The sequence below is a fragment of the Rhineura floridana genome, chromosome 9 (genome assembly GCF_030035675.1).
Source record: "Rhineura floridana isolate rRhiFlo1 chromosome 9, rRhiFlo1.hap2, whole genome shotgun sequence".
Taxonomy (NCBI): Eukaryota; Metazoa; Chordata; class Lepidosauria; order Squamata; family Rhineuridae; genus Rhineura; species Rhineura floridana.
This window is the reverse complement of record NC_084488.1, coordinates 80,424,850-80,445,385: the sequence shown is the minus strand read 5'-3', so window position 1 is coordinate 80,445,385 and position 20,536 is coordinate 80,424,850. Positions and strand designations below refer to the sequence as shown.

The following is a 20,536-nucleotide window of genomic DNA, read 5'->3' as shown; positions in this document are numbered from 1 at the left end:
TCCATTCTGTATGCCACAGGATCAGAATATGAACAAGTGATTTGGTTTAGATTCACTTTTTTAACAAATTATATGATGGATTTATTTTTCTCCTACCAGATTTTGCCTCTTCACTCTTTAATCCTTGGTTTTCAAATCAGTCAATTCTGCTTCTCAGAGCACCTAGGATGTGGTGCAAAAGGCATTAACTTAGAAACACTGCTTAATACAAGTTGTTTGCAACATTCTTAATTGCCACTGTGAACTTTATAGATCAGAAATTATTATGGTTTTAGGCTTCGGTCAAGCATGCTGGAGGGTGGAAAAACCTGCAGGTGCTCTGCTATTTTTCAGCCTGCAGTCTTTTGAAGATACAAATGTCTTCATTCAAAACTTTTCGCTCTTTGGCTTTTGTCTGGTTTTGCTAACAAGGCAAAGAACTCCTACTGTGAAGGTATGTAGTAAAGGTGTTCGGATCAGTCTAAGCCAACCTTATAAAGAATCTCTAAGCACTAAATGGATATGGTTTTGTGGGTTGTTGTTTTTTCCTGAAGAGTGTTATGCATATTCATAATACTCTTAATTCACTTAAGATAGTAAGCAATATTAGTAATATTTCATTTTAGTTATGGAGAAAGTCAAAAGAAAATGTTACCAATCCCTAATGATTAGACATGTTAATTGAGTTTAACTCAAACCAATCTCCTCTTTTCAGTCATCTTGATTAGACCACATGTTTAGCAGACTAGAGGTTAAATTATGTTCAGAGGAATGATTTTGCTTGGCTACAATTTAGCTTTTATTCAAACTCTTAATTGATTTGCTGGGAGAATGATTTCCTGACTGAATAAAAATTGACTTCCTACGGGAAAAAAATGCAACTATTTATTTTAATTACATTTCAAAATCTATATTTTTTACTAAAACATTTTAACATTTATAATGTAGTATTTGAAAATATTTTCATACAACCATGGAGATGATCATTATTAAATATATTATTTTCAAACCTTTTTCTTTTCCCCCAGTTTATCTTCTTGAAATGTTATTCATTCTTTGGTTAGCTATGGTTTCCCAGTAAGGCTGCAATCCTATAAACACTTATCCAGGAGTAAGTTCCATTTGAACTCATTGAAACTTTCTTCTGAGTAGACATGCATAGGCTGTGCTAGTGTTGATTTTTTTTCCTGTCACTAAACAGAGTCTCAAGTAGAACTAGGTCAGATGACCCAAGAAATGAAAACCAACAAACAGATCTGAGATGTTAATATTTCCCCACATTTATAAAGCATTGTCTGAGAATCTTGCTTGCCCTTGACTTTGTTGAGAATGGTTGAATGGCTGATTTGAAATATAGCATGATGTCCTGGAACATGCACACCAACTTTCATTCCAGTGACTGAGTGTGCAAGGGCAACATTGTCTTTTCACATTCTTTTCCATCTTTCCAGACCTCCTTAAAAATAGGTGGGAATATACCTTGGGTTCCTTCTGGAAATGCAAGTGGCGTCCTGAATGCTTCCAGTATCTTAGTCTTCAGATACTCTTTTGCATTGTCATTTTACAACTTTCCATCCCTCTTCTCACGTGCGAAGTTTAACTAGGTTCCATACTTGAAATGTAGGATGATGTCCTGAACACACTCACTAGTTCTCTTTCCATTGTTCAACCTTCAGCTTCATCAAACCAATTAATTTCTCATCATTCTTCTTTGGTTACAATCCTTGTTTTCTTTCAGAGGTTGACACTGATGAAATTTGTTACTGGTCTACGATGATATCTGCAAAAACCATTAGTGGCTATTATATTTCACTGCTAGGATGTCATTTTTATATAATAAGTTTGCTCTGGAAATGAATGGTATGCAAAAAAGGAGAACTAAGCAGTTTCACTGTTATGCCATGGTCTCCAGAGTGATTAAGTAATGTTGAAGATTGGAGATTTTGATGAGAATCTTTTTTTAAAATGTATATAAATTAACTCAAATGCTAGCCATATCAACTCTATGATATAATTGCTCTATTATGGACAATTTTATGGCCTCAGTAAATGAACTTTCAGCACATTCTTTTTGCCATTTTCTTAATATCTGTACAAAGTTACAGATACCTTGTTGGTGTGTGTTATCACAGGACAGGGTGGAAGAAAATCCTGTTAAGCAAACAATGGAGTTGAGGGTCTCTTCCCTTCTCTCTCTCTCCCACAGACAGACACACTTAGTGGTTTTGACACTTTCCTCTCATTCTCCTCTTTCCCTATAAATAATCTTTAGCAGGAGTTTTTCAGTCCTTTAGTCTCTTGAGGAACTTATGACAGGTAACTCTGCAACCTCTTGTCTCCTCTCCCTTTCTTTGTCTAGCCCTGAGGATGGCTTGTTTGCAAAGACTGCAACTGTTTTGGATGTTTGGGTCATGGCCTAGAGACGGCCTTGAGTTAAGGAAGCAATCTTTCTTTATTTCTAGGTCAGAAATACATGTCCAAGTCACAGTGGTTGTGTTCTACCTCCACAGTCAAGAAGCAGTATGCAGAGCTTGAAAGATTACTTTTAAAAAGTAATAAATTACAGTTACAATTACATGGCCCAAAAAAGTAGTCATTACCGTTACAATTACAATTGCTTTGAAAGTAACGGATTACTTTACTTTCTCTCAAAAGTAATCACCACAATTACATTTCAGTTACTTTATTAAACAAAAACGCCTACAAGGTGCTGGCCTGGGCTGCTGCACATCTAAATAGCCTAAAACAACATTAAAAATAAACACACACATACAGAGGTAGTAGAATAATTCTTTTTATCCATAAGATAGCAATGGTGGTCTCTCCGTTGGTAAGGGTGGTGGGGAGGGAGGCAGAGGCCACTACTCAGATCTCTGCACGTCCAACCAAGGGCAACCCCCCCGCCACTCAGCCAGCAAGCATAATGTCTCTCACTTAACCACCTCCCAGACCCTGCCCTGCCACCAATGAAGGGACACTCACCCAAGCAAACATTTCCCCCTGAGGTGCAAAAAAGTTAAAATACTACAAATGCAGCACAGTAGCCAGAGAGGGTGGTGGAGGCCACTTTGTGTGCCAAGTGCAAACACAGTATTCACACACACGCACACGCACACACACTCGCTCGCTCACTCACTCACTGTCATCTTTCACCTGCACAGTTCTTTATCTCCATTCTGCTGCTGCCTCCGTCTCCTCCTTTATCCATGTTCTTGCTCTCCGACTCCTTTTCCCTTCCACTCCGTTCGTCACCACCACCATCCATTTTTTAAACAATTGTTTTCTCCACTCTACCCCGTCTCACTCTCAACCTCCTCCCCAGTCGCCTCCTACCCACCCACAGAGCATGAGGGAATAGTGACGTTGCACAGAAGCCCAGTTTGAGGCACATGATTTTCATCCACAAATCAGAGGAGCAGAAGACTTCCCCTGCTTCCCCCCCCAAGTAATGCCCCAAAGTAATGCTGGAAACATTACAATTACTCCTCAAAAGTAATAAAATTACTCCTAGTTCTATTACAATCAAAATGTAAAGGAATTACCCACTTGTTCCTCAAAAAAGTAATGAATTACATTATTTGTAACTAAGTACTTCCAAGGTCTGGCAGTATGCATCTGAATACCAGCTGCTGGAAATTACAGATAGGGAGACTGCTGTTGTGCTCATAGGCATCTGGTTGGCTGCTGTGAGTGCAGAGTGCTGAACTAGAAGGACTTGTGGCCTAATCCTGCAAGCTCTTCTTAAGTTAAGCTTACTGTGGCAAGGTTTCACCTCTTTGGTAATGCCAGCATGAGAAACTATGACCATACAAAAACTTACACAAGACAATCTTTCAGGTGTCCTGGTCCCAAGCTGCATAGGGCTTTGTACACCAAAACTAGAACCTTGACCCTGGTCCAATAGCTAATGGGCAGCCATTGCAATTCTTTCAGCAGTGGGGAAACATGTTGGTGATACCCTGCCTCAGTGAGCAGTTGTGCTGCCACAGTTTGCACCAGCTGCAGCTTCTGGACCAACCTCAAGGGCAGCCTCACATAGAGCACATTACAGTAATCCAGCCTGGAGGTTACCAGTGCATGGACAAAAGTGGTGAGGCTATCCTGGTCTAGAAACAGCTGCAGCTGTCTTACCAGCCAAAGTTGGTGAAAGGCTGAGGTCATCTGGGCCTCTCGCGACAAAGATGGACCCAACAGCACCCCAGACTATGAACCTGCTCTTTCAGAGGGAGTATGATCCCATCCAAAGCAGGCAGTTGACCAGTTATCTGAACTTGGAAACTACCAACCCACAGTATCTCTGTCTTGCTAGCATTCAGACTCAGTTTATTGGCCCCCATCCAGCCCACCACCACGTCCAGGCAACGGTCCAGGGCTTGAACAGCCTCTCCCTATTCAGATGTTACAGAGAAATAGAGCTGAGTATCATCAGTGTACTGCTGACACCTTGTCCCAAATCTGATGACAGCTCCCAAGGGCTTCATATAGATGTCAGACAGCACTGGGGGCAAGATGGTATCCTGCGGTGTACCACAGCACAACATATTTGTGTGTGTGTCCAAACTACTTCCAATTTGTGGAAAATATAACAAAATATATAATTGTTTCTATTATTTTTCAAAATGCAATTGAAAATGTGAAACAATTGTAAATGGTCAGTGCTATTTTTCATGAAGAATGTTTGATAGTGATGTTGCAGTAATGCATCAGGTAAGATTTCTGATGTGAGTATTGTTATACTGGTACACACACACATTCCTTGTGTCCCATTCCATTGGGTTTGGCCACTGGATGTACAGGAACACAGTCTGAATGCATATCAGAATATGTAAAATGTACATTGAAAGGCATGCGTGTATCAACACTGCATCACTCTCAGTGGAATACCTATTCAAATGTGTATTCTCATCAACAACTAGTGCAACTGTGCAAGTGATCATGTGATCATGTATCACTGCATACATTTAGAGCTAGATCAGGATGTTTTAGGTTAAAGCCTAATGTGCAACATTAATAAGCAAAACACCAGGTTAGATTCAGTATATCCCATTTGCAAATCAAATGGCGAATTGCTGTAGCTCAGCGGTAGAGCATCTGGTTTGCATGCAGAAGGTCCCAGGTTCAATCTGTGGCATCTCCAGGCAGGGCTGGGGAAGACTCCCTGTCTGAACCCCTGGAAAGCAGTTGCCAGTCAGTCTAGAGACAGTACTGAGCTAGATGAACCCCAATGGTCTGACAAGGCAGCTTTCTATGTTCCCTATGAAAGGGCTACTTCTGTTTGTGGAAGGGACAGTAGGAGAGGAGGTGATTTCTGCCAGTACCCCTTGCAGATCCTTGCATCATCTCCCTCATTGTTCCCCACCCCTCTGGAACAATTTTTCAGGCTTTACAGAGCTCTGCATGGGGAAGGAGGAATCTATGAAAGTTACCTCCCCACTCTCTCCAATGGCAGTGCTCGTGAGTAGAGATCTGCTCAGAGGAACTCTGCAAAGTTTTGAGCATGTAGGTGGCACTTTCCAAAACCATCTGTGCATGTGCTTGCAGATCATACTTTTCTCCCCTTCTCAAATCACAGATATGATCACGGATCGAAGCAAGGGAGGCAAAATGGAATGAAAATTGTGGCTTCATAAGCAATATTACATGTACACTACATTATAGCACCAGCTTGCTGCTATAATGTGCGTCAGTTTGTGAAATTCCTTTTTTGGGGAGGAGGGTGTAGCAAGATGTCAATATTCACAAAAGGTGTTTTGGAAAAGAAATGATATCCAAACTATTCCATGGACTTACATATCCCAGAATGTGGGGAGGCAAAGTGGAAAACTTAATGGAAATAAAAGGATCGGCTTTTTAGAAGGAAAAAACTGTAAATATGTAAGATACCATTTTGAAAATGTATCTCTTTTAAACACCAGAAAGGACATTCTGGTCAATCTTTCTTCTGTTTCTTTTCACATCCATTATTGTAGATCTTTAGGAAACACTTGAGATGTATGTAATGGAAACAACAGAATAACTTTATAGAGGTGTTAGTGTAAGAAAACAGAGAAAGAGAGAGAGAGGTTTTGATGATTCACATCTGATATAATGTGGATGATATGGTCTATCAACTGATTCTGTTACTATACATATCCAGAAAGAACATTTCAATTGATTTTGACTGCCATCTAGATCAATTTTAGATGAATTCTTCTCTGGGCTGTGTCTAACAGGCACTCTTTAATGTACTAGTAGTATGAAATTATACCTGTAAACCTAATTGTTCATTTATTAATTTACTGTTGGTAATATTTCTGACTTTAAACTACAACTTGGTTTTCCCCCACCTAGAATGTTAATATGCATTCCTCTGAAATCCATATATTATTAAACAGTGATACATCTCATTTAGTTAAACATAAAGTTGTAAACTATATGATTCCCAAATGTATCAAATTCCAGTATTTTACCCTTAAAGTATCCCATGAAAAGGTGCTTGCCAAGCATTTGTATCGGCTTGGCAGATGGCTAAAACAGATTTTAATGACTGAAGGTAATGCTAGCTGCAGAAAGTTTAATGTAGGCTTAAAGAAAAATCGCCAGACTTTACCAAAGGGAATGACACACCGTCTGTAAGACTACAGTTCTAAGGTTCAGGTTATTCAGGTATAAAGTGTAAAATACACACGAGGATCCTCCTTCCCTACTCCATTCTGGATTCAGTTAGTAGGAAAGCAATATATAACACTCCTAGGAGTATCCAGGCATAGCAATCACATGCTGCACTGACTTGGTAAAATTACCCTTAGGAAGAAATTGCAAGCTACTAAGACCCAGTTCACAAGGACATCCTGTGCGACCACTGGAAAGCCACTTGAAATTGATGTGTGTGTTGGCTCCCTGCCCAGGGTGAGTCGGTCATACTCAGACACCACTACACACAAAATTAGCTTTTGTATAGCATTGCAAACCACATCAAATGTGGGTTTACAAATGCAATACAGACCACTATAGGCTAAGACTGGGTCACCACTCAGTAATATTGAAACCAGTCGAAAATATAGGGCATCAGCTTGGGAGGGCTTCAAGCTACATATTGCATTCAGAATCCATGTTTGCCAGTGTACATAGGATGTGAATTGGCTCACTCCGAATGTCTGGATTGTTTTTGCTTATACAGATCCCTACTAAACATTAATCATGCATTGAAAGGTTAGAAAAAAAACATCCTGCAAACAAGATCCCTCTGAAATCAACCCTGCATAACGATCATTTCCCGGTTCTGTACTAGCTTTCACAAATACTCATCTCCACTATAAGTTAATAATGGACAGGCAGGTGGAGAAAAGGATCTGAACTGAAATGATGACCTGTTTCTCTTTCTCCACAGCGTTAGGCTGGGTAGAATCCTCCCCCCCCTTTCCCCTTTATTTCCATTTCTAGTTGTAAGTCCTCTTTGTGTCTTGGGCACACTAGAGGGAGTGCTATGTCTGTAAGGTTGTGTGACCGTGTGTGTGTGTGAGAGTGTTAGACAGAGAGAGAGAAAATGGTGTGCCTGCATATGTAGTAAATGTGCATGTCACCATATGCCCAGTGGGCTTTTGAAGGCATTTTACAGTCAAGAGTAACCAGTTCTTGTCCCACACTACTGGGCTGTTCTTGCAGTTTTTGGCTGATCTCCCATTGTGTCACATTCATCCTGCCTTTTTTCATCATCCTTGACAAGGAGCGCTCTCAGGCCCCAGGAACACATGCTCCTGACTGCTGGGTGATACATAGCGATTAATAGATATAATCATCTTAATTTGTGAAATAAAATCAGTGCCCTCCAAATCCATAACCCCCAGACAAGATGTAAGGGAAAGTCTGTCTGCATTACTGGCTCGTATGAAACTGAAACAGCACTTAGATTTATGTTTTGCCTTCCCCTTCCATGCTTGCCCTTGAGGGGCTTAACCCAACACACCAATAAATCTTTGCACAAACTGATTTGACAGAATATTTAGACTTATAAATGAGTTTGTTTCGCTCAGTGAAGCCAGCCTGGGAAACACAAAGTGCATCTTTGTTTGGTAATTCAAGGCAGGAAGTATACATTGGGACAGAGGGGCTTGGATCAATCCCTGGATCTAGTGTTTATTTCATTAGACAATGTATCAGAATTCTTTTTAGCATGCCTGCACATTTATGGCGAGTGTGTTAGGATTAAGTGGTACAAATAGTGGTATCTAAGTGACTGTCTGTGTATACAATTACGTTTATTCATCTGTTTCCGTGCAGTTTGAAAGGGATAAAATGTATCAGGCACATGCATTTGTTCACCCACTAATAATTTGGTTTCCCATGCCACAGAAGTTAATGAGTGCTTTTTCATTATGATGGATTTTTCACACAAGGAGATAAAATGTTACACTCTAAGTCTTTACTAAACATAGCACTTGCATGCCTGCCATGCAGTTGTCATAGCCATTGCTTCTCGTACGAACACCAGTTGAACAAGCTACTTGCAATAATTTGATTTACTAACATTAGGTAATAGATTGCCTGACAAGACTTTATTGTCTGCTATTCAGCTGGATTCAGAAGCTTTGCATATCTCCATGTAATCAAGATTAAATTGCCAACATTTTGGCGTTTTGAGGTAAAAATGTTCTTATTATAGCCTTTTTATAGCTCAAGCATGAGTCACTTACAAAGCAGAATAAATTTTGGCTATCCTATATGATGAAGTGTTCTGGATACAGTGAAACACTTAATCCAGACTCCAGGACTATATGATTCACAGTGCTCCTTTTGAAAACAAGGTGCAATAATGTTTTTTTTAAAGTTATAATTGGGAGCAATCAGAAACATAAAAGATTTCAAAGGACATATAAAAATGACCATTATTAAAGTGAAAAGAAGGTAGATTATGATTTGGTTAATTATACTTATTAGATTGTCAGCTGAGTTTTGCTCATTCATAGGAGATGTAGCCTGGTGGGTAGAAAATTTGTCTACTGCTGTTTGAATAATTATATCTTAGAAAAGTATACTTGTGTGACCATACTCTTACTGTTTTCTTTAAGATGACTGGGTACAGGATTCTTTTATTATTTTTTGTTTCAGATCTTTATTTTCTCAGTGGGTCAGTGAAGGCTGCGTGGTACAATTATCACCAATAAAAACAAACTGGTGATGAAGCAACATTTGTGCCAATGTATATTGCAGTATTGGAACTGTTAGTATGTTTTCTCCTAAACCCTTGCATCTTTGTGTGCACCTATATGAACTTGCTTGCAACTCCTCTTTTTGCTGTTTCACTTTGGTAGGTATGAAAGGTCATAGTTCGGCCAAGTGTGCCCTAAGTCATCCTTCCTATCCCACAATTGTTATGGATGGAAGCCATGTGATTTAATGAGGGTTTACATCAGAGCCGGGGAACCATTTGCCTTCCAGATGTTGTAGGACTCCCAACTCCCATCAGCCCCAGCCAGCATAAAAAATGGTCAGGGATGATAGGAACTGTAGTCTAGCATCATCTGGAGGACCATAGATTCCTGACTTCTTGTTTACATTCTCCAGGGCGAGTGTAGACATTTAGTAATGTGTGAACAGGTGATTGGCCCCTGACTTTAGTTTTAAACTAAAGTGTTAATTACTGATTAGGCACCTACCCTATAATTCACTGTATTAGTATCTGTTAGAATGTAAGATTATGACTTTTGTTTTATTATTTGTAAACCAAATATGCTCTTAGGGACCAACGTGGAATAGTACATAACATATATTTGAGCCAATTGCTGCCCTGAGCTCCTTTTTGGAAGAAGGGTGGGATATAAATAAATAAATAAAATTTCAAATTTGTTTATTTAGTTAATTGAAATGTTAATACCCCCACATATGATCATTTCTATTTCCAAGGTGGGATTCTTATGGAATAGTGCAGGGGTAGCCAACCTGGTGCCCTCCAGATGTGGTTGGACTCAACTCCCATCATCCCTGTCCATTGGCCATGCTGACTAGAGATGATGGGAGTCAGAGTCCAACTATATCTGAAGGGCACAAGGTTGGCTACCCTTGATATAGTGTGACACTACAACTTACATGGTGGGGAGGAGAGCAAAAAAACAAACCCTAAAATCAGTTGCCCACCATCAAACTAGTTTCCTCTGTTTTATTTTTAACAAAATGGTAGTGTGCAAATAAATATAAATATGGAATAAAGCTTCTGGTGGCCTCTTTCTTTTTAGATCATATTTCAACTGCAGCGCTCTTATGGAATACATACACGAGGACACAGTGGTTTAGTAAAAAGGATTATCAAAAAGACGTTTGCCTTGCCAATGAAAACTATACTTGCCACATATAAGCTGGCTCAGCATTTTTGTGGCCTGCCTGTTTCCTTGCTTCAGTAAGCAGTTGAAAAGCTGCTGGAGAAAAGAACTAGAAACAATACTTTTTTTCCCTAAGGAGAGGATCTTTCACTCTATTGTTGAAGAAATAACTTATTTTAATCATTTTCCAGAAGGGCAGCCATGTTAAGTCTATTGCAGTAAGGGTCTTCTGACACCTTGAAGACAATTTGTTACAGCATTACCTTTTGTGGATTGCAGACCTCATGAGATGCATGAAGTATGCTTAATGCATATTTTAAGTTGCTTTACATACTTTAAGTATGTTTTAAATATGCTTTAAGCTGGATTCCTGCATTGAGCAAGGGGTTGGACTCAGTGGCCTTATAGGCCCCTTCCAACTATGCTATTCTATGATTTTAAGTTTATCCTGAAGTACACATGCATTGCACACATATACACATGGGCGAAAGAATTAAAAAACAGTGAGATCAGAGGGAAATGAAATGCAGAAAAGTAGACAGTGATAATTTCGTAAATAACTGCAATCATTCGCAAAAGAGTTGTTGGTAATACATACATCCTGGCAGATATATGTTCTCCTCAAAGCTGATTGTGACTGGCAGAGTTTGGCTTTTCTTAACCGAAAATGAAGTCCGGTGCACTGTTTTGGGGTGGGGTGGGGAAAGGGTTCTGTGTGGTGGTGGGTTTGGGGGGGTACTTTCCTGCAGATTGCAGCTGGGAAGAGAAAATTAATTCTTGTCCTCCTAGATGGCCCATGTTCTGGGCATCTTTGAATCAGGACTCTATTCAGCTGAAGTGCCCTTCCCACTTCCCACTTATTATTGAAATCCTGTTGTGGCAAACCTGTTCATGTGAAAATCCTGGATTCTTTAAGGTGGGAGGAAGAATGTCTTAATTAGAAGTGCTCTAAGTTCCACCTTCAAGGAAGGACCTAGTGAAGCCAGAGGAGGAGAGGATTGATCTGTCAGGGAGAGGTGTTGAACCCATGGCCCCACCCTAAATTGTCTGAGTGTTCTTCTGTCTTTCTGTGTGTCAGAAGAAGTGGTGTGATTTGCTCATTTCTCACTGATGATTGCATTTCTAAGTAGAACCAGGGATATGAATGCCAGTTAGAAAGCTTTTCCCTCAATTAATTATCTGTGTTTCATGGGTTTTCACCCATTTATGCTCCCCTGAAACATAGCATCTTATGTATTATTGTTGTTACTGTTATTCTTCTTCTTCTTGTTATTAAAATTTATATCCCAGCCTTCCTCCCAGTAGGAGCCCACAGGTTACACAGCTACGTTAGAACAATATATAGATAGATATTTACAAAGGTTAATTGCATATTGCGAAATAGAGTTCTGGTGGTACAGTGTCATCCGGGCCCTATATGGGGCTGCCCTTTAGGTTGGTTTGGAAGCTGCAGCTGGTGCAAAATGATGCGGTGCAACTGCTCACTGGGGCAAGGTATCACCAGTATGTTAGCCTGTTGCTGAAAGAATTGTACTGGCTGCCCATTGGCAAACAGGCCAAGTTCAAGGTTCTGGTTTTGGTGTACAAAGCCCTAAACAGCTTGGGACCAGGATACCTGAAAGATTGTCTTCCTCCTTATATACCCAGTCAATCACTATGCTCTATAAATGAGGGCCTCTTTCAGATACGATCTTATCAGGAGGTCCATTCCACACAGCATAGACAGCCTTTCCCAACTAGTGGGCCACCAGATGTTGTTGGACCACAACTCCCATCAGCCTCAGCCAGCATTGCCAATGGTCAGGAAAAATGGGAATTGTGGTCCAACAACATCTGGTGGCCCACTAGTTGGGAAAGGCTGGCATAGGAAGTAGAGTTTTAATGTAGTAGCATCTACCCTTTGGAATTCCCTCCCCTTAAATATTAGACAGGTGTCATTTCTGTTATCTTTTCAATGCCTACTGAAGACCTTTCTCTTTCAACAAACATTTTAAGTAGAGACCTTATCCCAGTCTGTGTCTGTGTTGGAATTGTGTTTCAAGATTTTTCTTAAAGCTTTTTTTAAAAAGACATTTTAAAAGATGTTTTGTTTTAATATATTTTAAAGTCTGTTTTTATGATGTTTTAGAGCAGCCTTTCCCAACAGTTGTGCCTCCAGATGTTGTTGGACCACAACTCTCATCAGCTTCAGCCATTGGCAATGCTGGCTGAGGCTGATGGGAGTTGTGGTCCAACAACATCTGGAGGCACGCTGGTTGGGAAAGGCTGTTTTAGAGTGTTTTTAGTGTTTTTGTTTGTCACCCTGGGCTACTACTGGGAGGAGGGGTGGGACATAAATTTAATAAACAAACAAACAAACTTGTAGCTGAAAGATTAGCTGTGCATGATATATATGGTATTAATAAATAAATTGCAGAGCTTCACAGCTGCAGTACCTTGAAACAAGATCTGGTGAAATGTAATTGCTTTGGTAGCATGACAACATGCTCTAGCTGTGCTCGTTTAAGGGCCAAAACTTGATTGATACTTTTAACATATAATGATTCATCTTTGCTTTTCAAATGGTCTTAGAATTGTTGTCGGTTTGCTTAAATTAATTATAACAATACTGCACCATTTTACTACTGTTTCCCCCCCCCATCCCCCAGCAAACCTCTCGGGCAGTTTAATTATTTGAAAATTAAACTCTAAAGCTGTTTAATTCTAGAGCCTCCACTTAGGACGCTGTATCAGCATTGCCTATGCTAATACTTACATTCAGAGGCTTTAATGTGACTACAAAAATCTCCAGGTGCAGATTTGGCATATAAGCATCTGGCTCAAGGAAAACATTATTAATATCTAATTTAATTAGTTTGCTCTCTGTTGATTGATTGATGTACTCCCAAATAAAGAGCCTTTCAGTGCCTTCTTACAAAACTGATTAGTCCAAGGATGTGGTGATACCTTTCAAAGGTCTTCGGCTCAGTAGATGTTTGGAAGGCTTGTTTTTGTGGTTGGGTTGGGAAGAATTTGATTGGGGCTGAGCTGCAGATAAACTAGGGTTAGGGTTAGCAAGTAGGAAGTGCATTTATTGAGCCATTGGTAGAACTGCAAGGACATGTGTATATGCATATGCTTAATGCAAGTTTGAGAGAAGATTTATTTATGCATACCTTAAAATTGAGTCTATGCCCATGGAGGACAAACAATCATTCTATATGTGTGAGTGGACCCTACGTATGTGTGCAGGTCCTCCATATGTTGGCATGGTAGCCTCCATTGTGGGGAATGGTACAACATGGGCTGAGTGAGTTCCAGCTGCTCAGCTCCACTCTCTTGCCTCAGAGGACCTTGGTGAGACCTGCTGCCAACTGCCAAGAAGGAAGAACTGCCTCCTTCACAGGCTGACTGAATTCCAGCTGTTTGGCCCTGTTCCCTTGCCTCAGAGGTCTTCAGTGGGATCTGCTGCCTAGTAGGTTGAGACTGAAGGGTGACACCAGGAAAGACCAAGGTTGAGGGCAGGAAATGCCACCTGAACTATCCTGGCAGCATAGAGCACCATGTGCTTTCTGTTCTGGATTTTTATTGTTAGAACCTTTAGTAAATCATTGTGAGAGCCTCTTAGGTCCAGCGAGCAGGTTATAAGTATTCAAGCTAAAAACAAACAACACATGGAATAGTAGGAAATTCCTACTCCCCAACTATAAACACACCCCACATGTTTTGAGGAAGATATGGATAATAAGGGAGGAGTGGAGAGGAAGTAGGGCAATAATCAAATAATTCATTTTTTGACTGAGGTTAGGCCACAGCTGCACCATACATTTAACTCATATAAGAGTCCTGCTTTCACCCAAAGAACAATGAGAAGTGTAGTTTATTAAGGGTGCAAAGGATTGCTAGAAAACCCCTATTCTCCTCACACAGTTACAGTTCCCAGAGTGGTTTTACAATCAATCCCTCTTCCAAGGGAACTCTTGAGAACTGTAGCTCTGTGAGGGGAATAGGGGTCTCTTAACAACTCTCACCACCTTTAACAAACTACAGTCCCCAGGATTCTTTGAAGGGAAGCCATGACTGTTAAAGTGGTATAAGAGTCCAGATGTGGCCTTATATTCATTAAATTCTTACTCCCTATGTTCAGTTGGGATTTGATTCTCCATTTAAAAAACACAAAAATCTGTGGACTTTAGCTTTCCTGAACAAAGAAGCCTGGCATTGCAGTACATTATTCATGTCCTCCAAAGAGCAGAAGTTATGCAAATTTGTTGGATGAAAAATACAAGTTTTTAAAAATATGCTGAGTTTTGTACTTGGATTATTTTCAGTCATTCACATGAAACCAGAATCTCTTGTCAAGAATGATGAAGGAGGTGTTCGACATTTCTGTCTGTCAATCTGCTTATCTCCTTTTGACTTTTAAGTTGCCTCTCATTCTTCTTTCTTTTCCAGCCTTATTAAACAATCTGCTTTCTAATGTTTACTGAAGGCAGCTCGGCTCAACTATACCATTATCTCCTTGGTGGTCTTCATGTTTTGGTGACCACTTATAGGTTTGGGCCCTTGGAGAATCCTTTGCTTTCACTATAGATATAAACCAGCTGTTGCCGTCTTTCCTTTATTGGGAGATTATTAGTATGTGTCTACCTAAGAATGGAACTCAAGCTCTTGGCCTTTTAAACGCAGCATCAGCAAGCCCATGAGAACTAAACATTCTTGCTTACATAGGAGAAGGAGTAAACAGCTTTGGCAAATATTTCAGATGCTGCCATTAATGTTTGTCAAATATATAAACAGAACTTGTGAAAAAATAAAATGTGTTTGGATTTCCATGTGAAGAAAGGGAGGAGATCTAGAGGGATGTTACAGTAACTTGCTTCCAATATTCACTTTTTAAAAATCCCAAATCGTCTCATACAAAAGGGCAAATCAGAACCCATTTTAATGCTAAAAGTTGCAGTCTTTCTTTCTGGTTACTAGACATGCCAATATGTAAACATTTCAGGGAGAATTTTACACCACCTCATCTTTATGTCAGGCAGCATTTAATGGTTGAATGATCTCGTGCCCCAGGTCTTGGCAGCTATCCCCCAGGGGCCAACTTTTGGGGATTACATTGACAGTCAATCAGTGGACCATGTCCAATGTAAACTAGACTAGGACCATTTAAAATCAGTTACTATCAACAAGTCAAATTAGCTTTATGTAGGTTACAGGCTTTTTCTCAGAAGATTTCATAACAATGTGGAATTTTCACAGGACTCTTTCTCATGTTTGTGGTTTTTGTTCAGGAAAGTTCCTGAAGTATTAGATTGTACACCATTCATCTGATTCAATGTAAAGTTAACTAACATGTACTACTTATATTTAATAAATAAATCATGACCTCCCCCCCTTTATAGGTGGAAATAACTCTTCAAGATGTCAATGACAACCCACCAGTGTTTCCTACAGATATGCTTGATCTGACTGTAGAAGAGAATATAGGAGATGGTTCTAAAATCATGCAGTTGACAGCTATGGATGCTGATGAGGTAGGAGAGTATTGCTTCTTTTAAGGGTGGCACTACACTAATCTCATTAAAATGTTATTAGGGTTAGATTTCCATCCTGATTTCCACTCCACTCTCACTGTAAAGTAATGAGAGTTTTCCCTGTTTGTGTGTATCAGAGTGCAAATGCTTGATATATCTGTATTTGTGAAGTCAAGATTGTCAATTCTTTCCCTACCTCCAATCCCAGGAGTTCTCAGAACTCCAGTTGGTCTCTTGTTCTCAGAGAGACCCCAAGTAGGGACCTTAGTCAAAGAGTTCAGTTGCCCCCTTTCATCTCAGGACACTACTTCATTTGTTTTGTTTTGCATACATTGTTTTCTTTCCCATCTGTCTTTCCTCTCTTCTTCCTGTTTCCCAGTCTCTTGTCTTGTCTATCTTTCCTTCCCTCTCTTCCCTTGTACAGCTTCCTCTCCTGTCTCCCTCCTCCTTCTTTCTGCTGGAACCTGGATCAAAAGTAGAATTGTGCAATGTATTCCTGAAGTAGTCAAGAAAGCAGGACTACAGTGATTTTTTTTGTTCACAAAAAATGGGTTCAAAATAAGGACTTTCAGGGGCAAAGGTTTCTCAGCCCCCTTGCTTATCTTTTTGTGTGCTGTCTCCTGCCTTTTCACAACTATTGCACAATGCATTTTAAAGGATTTCTTCCTGAGATAATTCCAGCCTATCATTTTCTATCATGTAGAAAAATGTTATAATGCCGCATGTAATTATGTCACATGTCAGTTACATTTGTCAACATCACAAAGAGTGAGAAATGGAAGAATTGATCTCACTCTGATTTGGCTTGATGATGTCATCATGCTGACTTGACTACATGGCCCCATTATTAAGTCCATTCAGAGTAAGAGCAATGCTCCCTGCCCTTCCTTTGAATAGATGAACATGATGTTTATTTTCATAGACTTGTGAATCACCAAAATGTGAGGTACACTTTGCAGAGGACAATGTTTGGTATGAAACAAAACCCACTTCAATGTTTTGTTTGTCAGATCAGCCCTTCATATAAGTTCATATGAGTATAGGCTTTCCTCAAGGCCCAACTAGGCTCTGGGTTACCAAAAAAGCAAGGTACAGTTGTAGTAGCTCTTAACCAATAGTATAGCAGCAGATAGATTAGAGTAGGGGTAGAGAATTGGATCTGGATCCTTATCTCCTCCCTCAGGCCAAGTTGACAGATAAGAGGGGCAGCCCACTGTTCAGTCACCTGACATCACAATGACATTTGGTGACCTATTTTTGCATAGCTCTGTGCACAGAAGGGGCTTTCATGCACAGCACTGTCTCTTTTATATTATCAATGTCAGTGGAAGGAAATACATCAGGGACTACAGACTTGGTACAAAAGATTTTTATTTGATGAAGGTATCTTTTCTGTCAGGGAGCCTCGAGAGACATTATATAGATATTAGCTCTTTGTATATTTTTAACATGCCAGTTAAAAATTGTATTAACAATCTTATTTCTTTGTATTTTTTAACTTACCTTTTTTTAAAATATAAAAGTGATCTGATCAGCTCATTATTCCAAATCCAATTTCTTTCTTTTTTTAAATGCTTTTACTTATACATTTGTAACCAAGTTCTTGGAATAAATGAATTTCCTGTGATTTGGATGAAAACATAATTCACTTTGACCTTTCTTGTCACTGTTTAGGGTGCAAATGCTCTGGTCACTTATACCATCATCAGTGGTGCAGATGACAGCTTTCATATTGATCCAGAATCAGGAGAGTTGATAGCCACCAAGCGTTTGGACAGAGAACGCCGTTCCAAATATTCTCTGCTGGTTCGTGCTGATGATGGCCTGCAATCTTCAGATATGAGAATAAACATTACTATTAGCGATGTTAATGATCACATACCCAAGTTCTCCAAACTTTGCTATTCCTTTGACATACCAGAAGATACCACTCCAGGTAAATAGTAGATGTCACTATTGTCCTTACTTTTCACCTGTGCTTTACTGTGCTTTTAACAGCTATGATAACTTACACTTCTTTGGAATTACTAAATTCCAGCATGTTTCACAAAACCGTTTGCGAATTTAAAAAAAATTAATCCCATCTAAGTAAATGATCAGTCAACCAATGGCACTAATTGGCCAAGTATCTAGGTGGCTTAACTGTTTTATGTATTAATTCTCTGTTTTTGATTTTGTTTACTGCACATTATACTCTAGATGACCTTGTCCCAGGAAATTCTTAAAGTGTTACTATTATTACTAGTTAAAAGCATCACTCTCAGGAGAGGATGGGAAATATGTACAAATTACTATCTAACTATTAGGTTGAGTATGTGAGCTAGCTATCCCAGGTCTCTCTTCCCCAAGATTGTACAAGTCCACCAGATCCCATCTGTTATTTTATTTCTTTGATTGGCATAAGAACAGAATCTAGAGGGAATGGAAACACCTGTGTGATATCTGTAGTGCTACATAGCGTTATATAATATTTTGTTTCAAATATGAAAAGAAATTCAAAACCAAAAATTGGAGGGATATCTGCTGAGCATTTAAAACCTCTCACTACACATCAAGAGTACTTGACACACTTCAGCATGGGAGGCTGCAAAAGGAGGTTATGTGATCTCCATGGGAAAAAAAAGACACATTATAAATGCAAAATTACACTGTCAGAGGTCTGTGTGAAATAGGGTGGTAGGCCATTCTGAAGCATGGTTGTTCCTCAAAGGATTTTCACTGAACTTCCTGTGAGTACTGTTTTCCCATAACAGCATCATGGAATAAGGACTATGTTCAGCTTCAGTTAACATTGTGCTTGGCAGAGAATTTGGCTTGAATGTATATTCAGTGGCCTGGTTCACAGATAATATTAAACCATGGTTTATTAAACCATGGCTTAGCATGGTTTGTTGGCAGTAAACAAACCATAGCTAAGCCGCTGTGCAGGGTTCACACATCACACTAAGGCGTAGTGTTATGTTTGAACCCTGCATAGTGGCATAAATATCTGAAACACAGTCTGAAACAATGTTGGCTTTCAAACCTTGTTTTAACTATGGCCTGGTATTACATGTGAACTCAACACCTTTCCTTAACCATGGTTTGTTAGATCACTCCATCCCAGAAACTCACCAAACTAAAAAGCCACAAGGGAAGAGCAGCTGGAAAACGAAACAAAGGCTGGAAAAACAAGCTATCGTTTATTTGATCATATGTGGAACAACTTGTAGCTAACCTATGGTTTGTTAAACAAATCATGGCTTCATGTTATATATGAAAGAATATTTTGAATGTACCCTCCCACACAGACAGTTTTTATAGGGTAGCCATGTGCCCTAATTTACAGATTTGATTCTTTACAAAGCCAAGTGTTGTTTACAATTCTGTAAAAATTTTCATCACATAATTTTAAAAAGCATACAAAAATATATAGCAAGCTTCTTATGAAGCATCTCAAAGTGATGTCACAATACAATAAGAACATTTCTAAAACACCAAGTGCAACCTGCATGGTGGAAAGGAATTTTATTCATACATGAATGGCATTGGTAGTAATATTTTCATCTTTCCCCCCAGCAGGAGCTGTTTATAGTGTTAGGCATTCAATTTTCTGTCTTGACTATGGGCAGGAAAGGCACTGGGCAAGGTATTTAACTTAAGAGGGACCCCCTTATGGGTCTTGGGTGTTGTGCATTTTGCTTCAGTCCTGGCTGGGGGTGGGGGCAGGCACTTCACCCCTCAGCCCAGGTTGCCGTCTGGAACCCAGATGCATGTCCTGTGCCACAGTTGGGACCATAGGCTTTCAACTCCCACAGGAGGGCCAGCAGATGGACTTAGGTCAGGTATCAGACAGCAGGTGAGCTCTCACATACATGCTGTAATCAATAAAGTAATGACCTATTTTCATCTATAATTCTTATGGCGTCCCTTTGTTCTGTTAAAATAATTGCATATATAAAAATAATTTCACATCCAATACAGATACCAACTGGGATAGGCAATGTGTATGAAAAAGCCATTCCGTTTAGTACAAACACTGGCCACTGGGAATAGGGTAAATACATTGGTCTTTTGCAAATTTGTTGTGTGCCGTGATATATGCTTTTAAAATTATTGATTTGTTTAGTGTTAAATGTATATCCCACCCTTCCTCCTAGAAGGCGGCAGACAACAAATAGTAAAACACAAAATTTAAAAACATCTTAAAAACAATTTCAATATAGATGCAAACTGTGATAAAGGTATTTATATAAAAGGGTTGTTAGAAGAGGAAGGTCTTCAGTAGGCGCCAAAAAGACAACAGAGACAGTGCCTGTCTTATATATAAGGAGAGGGGATTCCAAAGGGTGGGTACCAAAACACTAAAGGTCTGCTTCCTATGTTGTGCAGGACAGACCTTCTGATGATATGGTATCTGCAGGAGAACCTCACCTGCAGAATGCAGTGATCAACTGGATATAGGAAGGGTGAGATGATCTCAGCCTCAGAGGAAGGCAATGGTAAACCTCCTCTGAACACCGCTTGCCATGAAAACCCTATTCATAGGGTCACCATAAGTCAGAATCGACTTGAAGGCAGTCCATGGCATAACATGGGATCTTTCAGGTATCCTAGTCTCAAGCTGTATAGAGCTTTATACACCAAAATGAGCACCTTGAACTTTATGTTACTAAACATTTTTTAGAACTTACATACTCTTGACTTCATAAAGAATTACTTAATTTTGTCATAATTTAAAATTGCAGCATTTTTTTGAAAAAAAGT

At 39.6% G+C, this 20,536-nt stretch overlaps 1 protein-coding gene across 1 annotated transcript in view; it reads left to right on the top strand.

Moving 5' to 3' along the window:
- The window catches only part of FAT4 (FAT atypical cadherin 4), a 212,107-nt gene that overhangs the window by 87,769 nt on the left and 103,802 nt on the right, over positions 1-20,536 (top strand). Inside the window, exons 2-3 of the mRNA XM_061585097.1 lie at positions 15,659-15,790; positions 17,465-17,726. Of these exons, the coding sequence (XP_061441081.1) occupies positions 15,659-15,790; positions 17,465-17,726 (394 nt within the window). The remainder of the gene's footprint in view (positions 1-15,658; positions 15,791-17,464; positions 17,727-20,536) is intronic.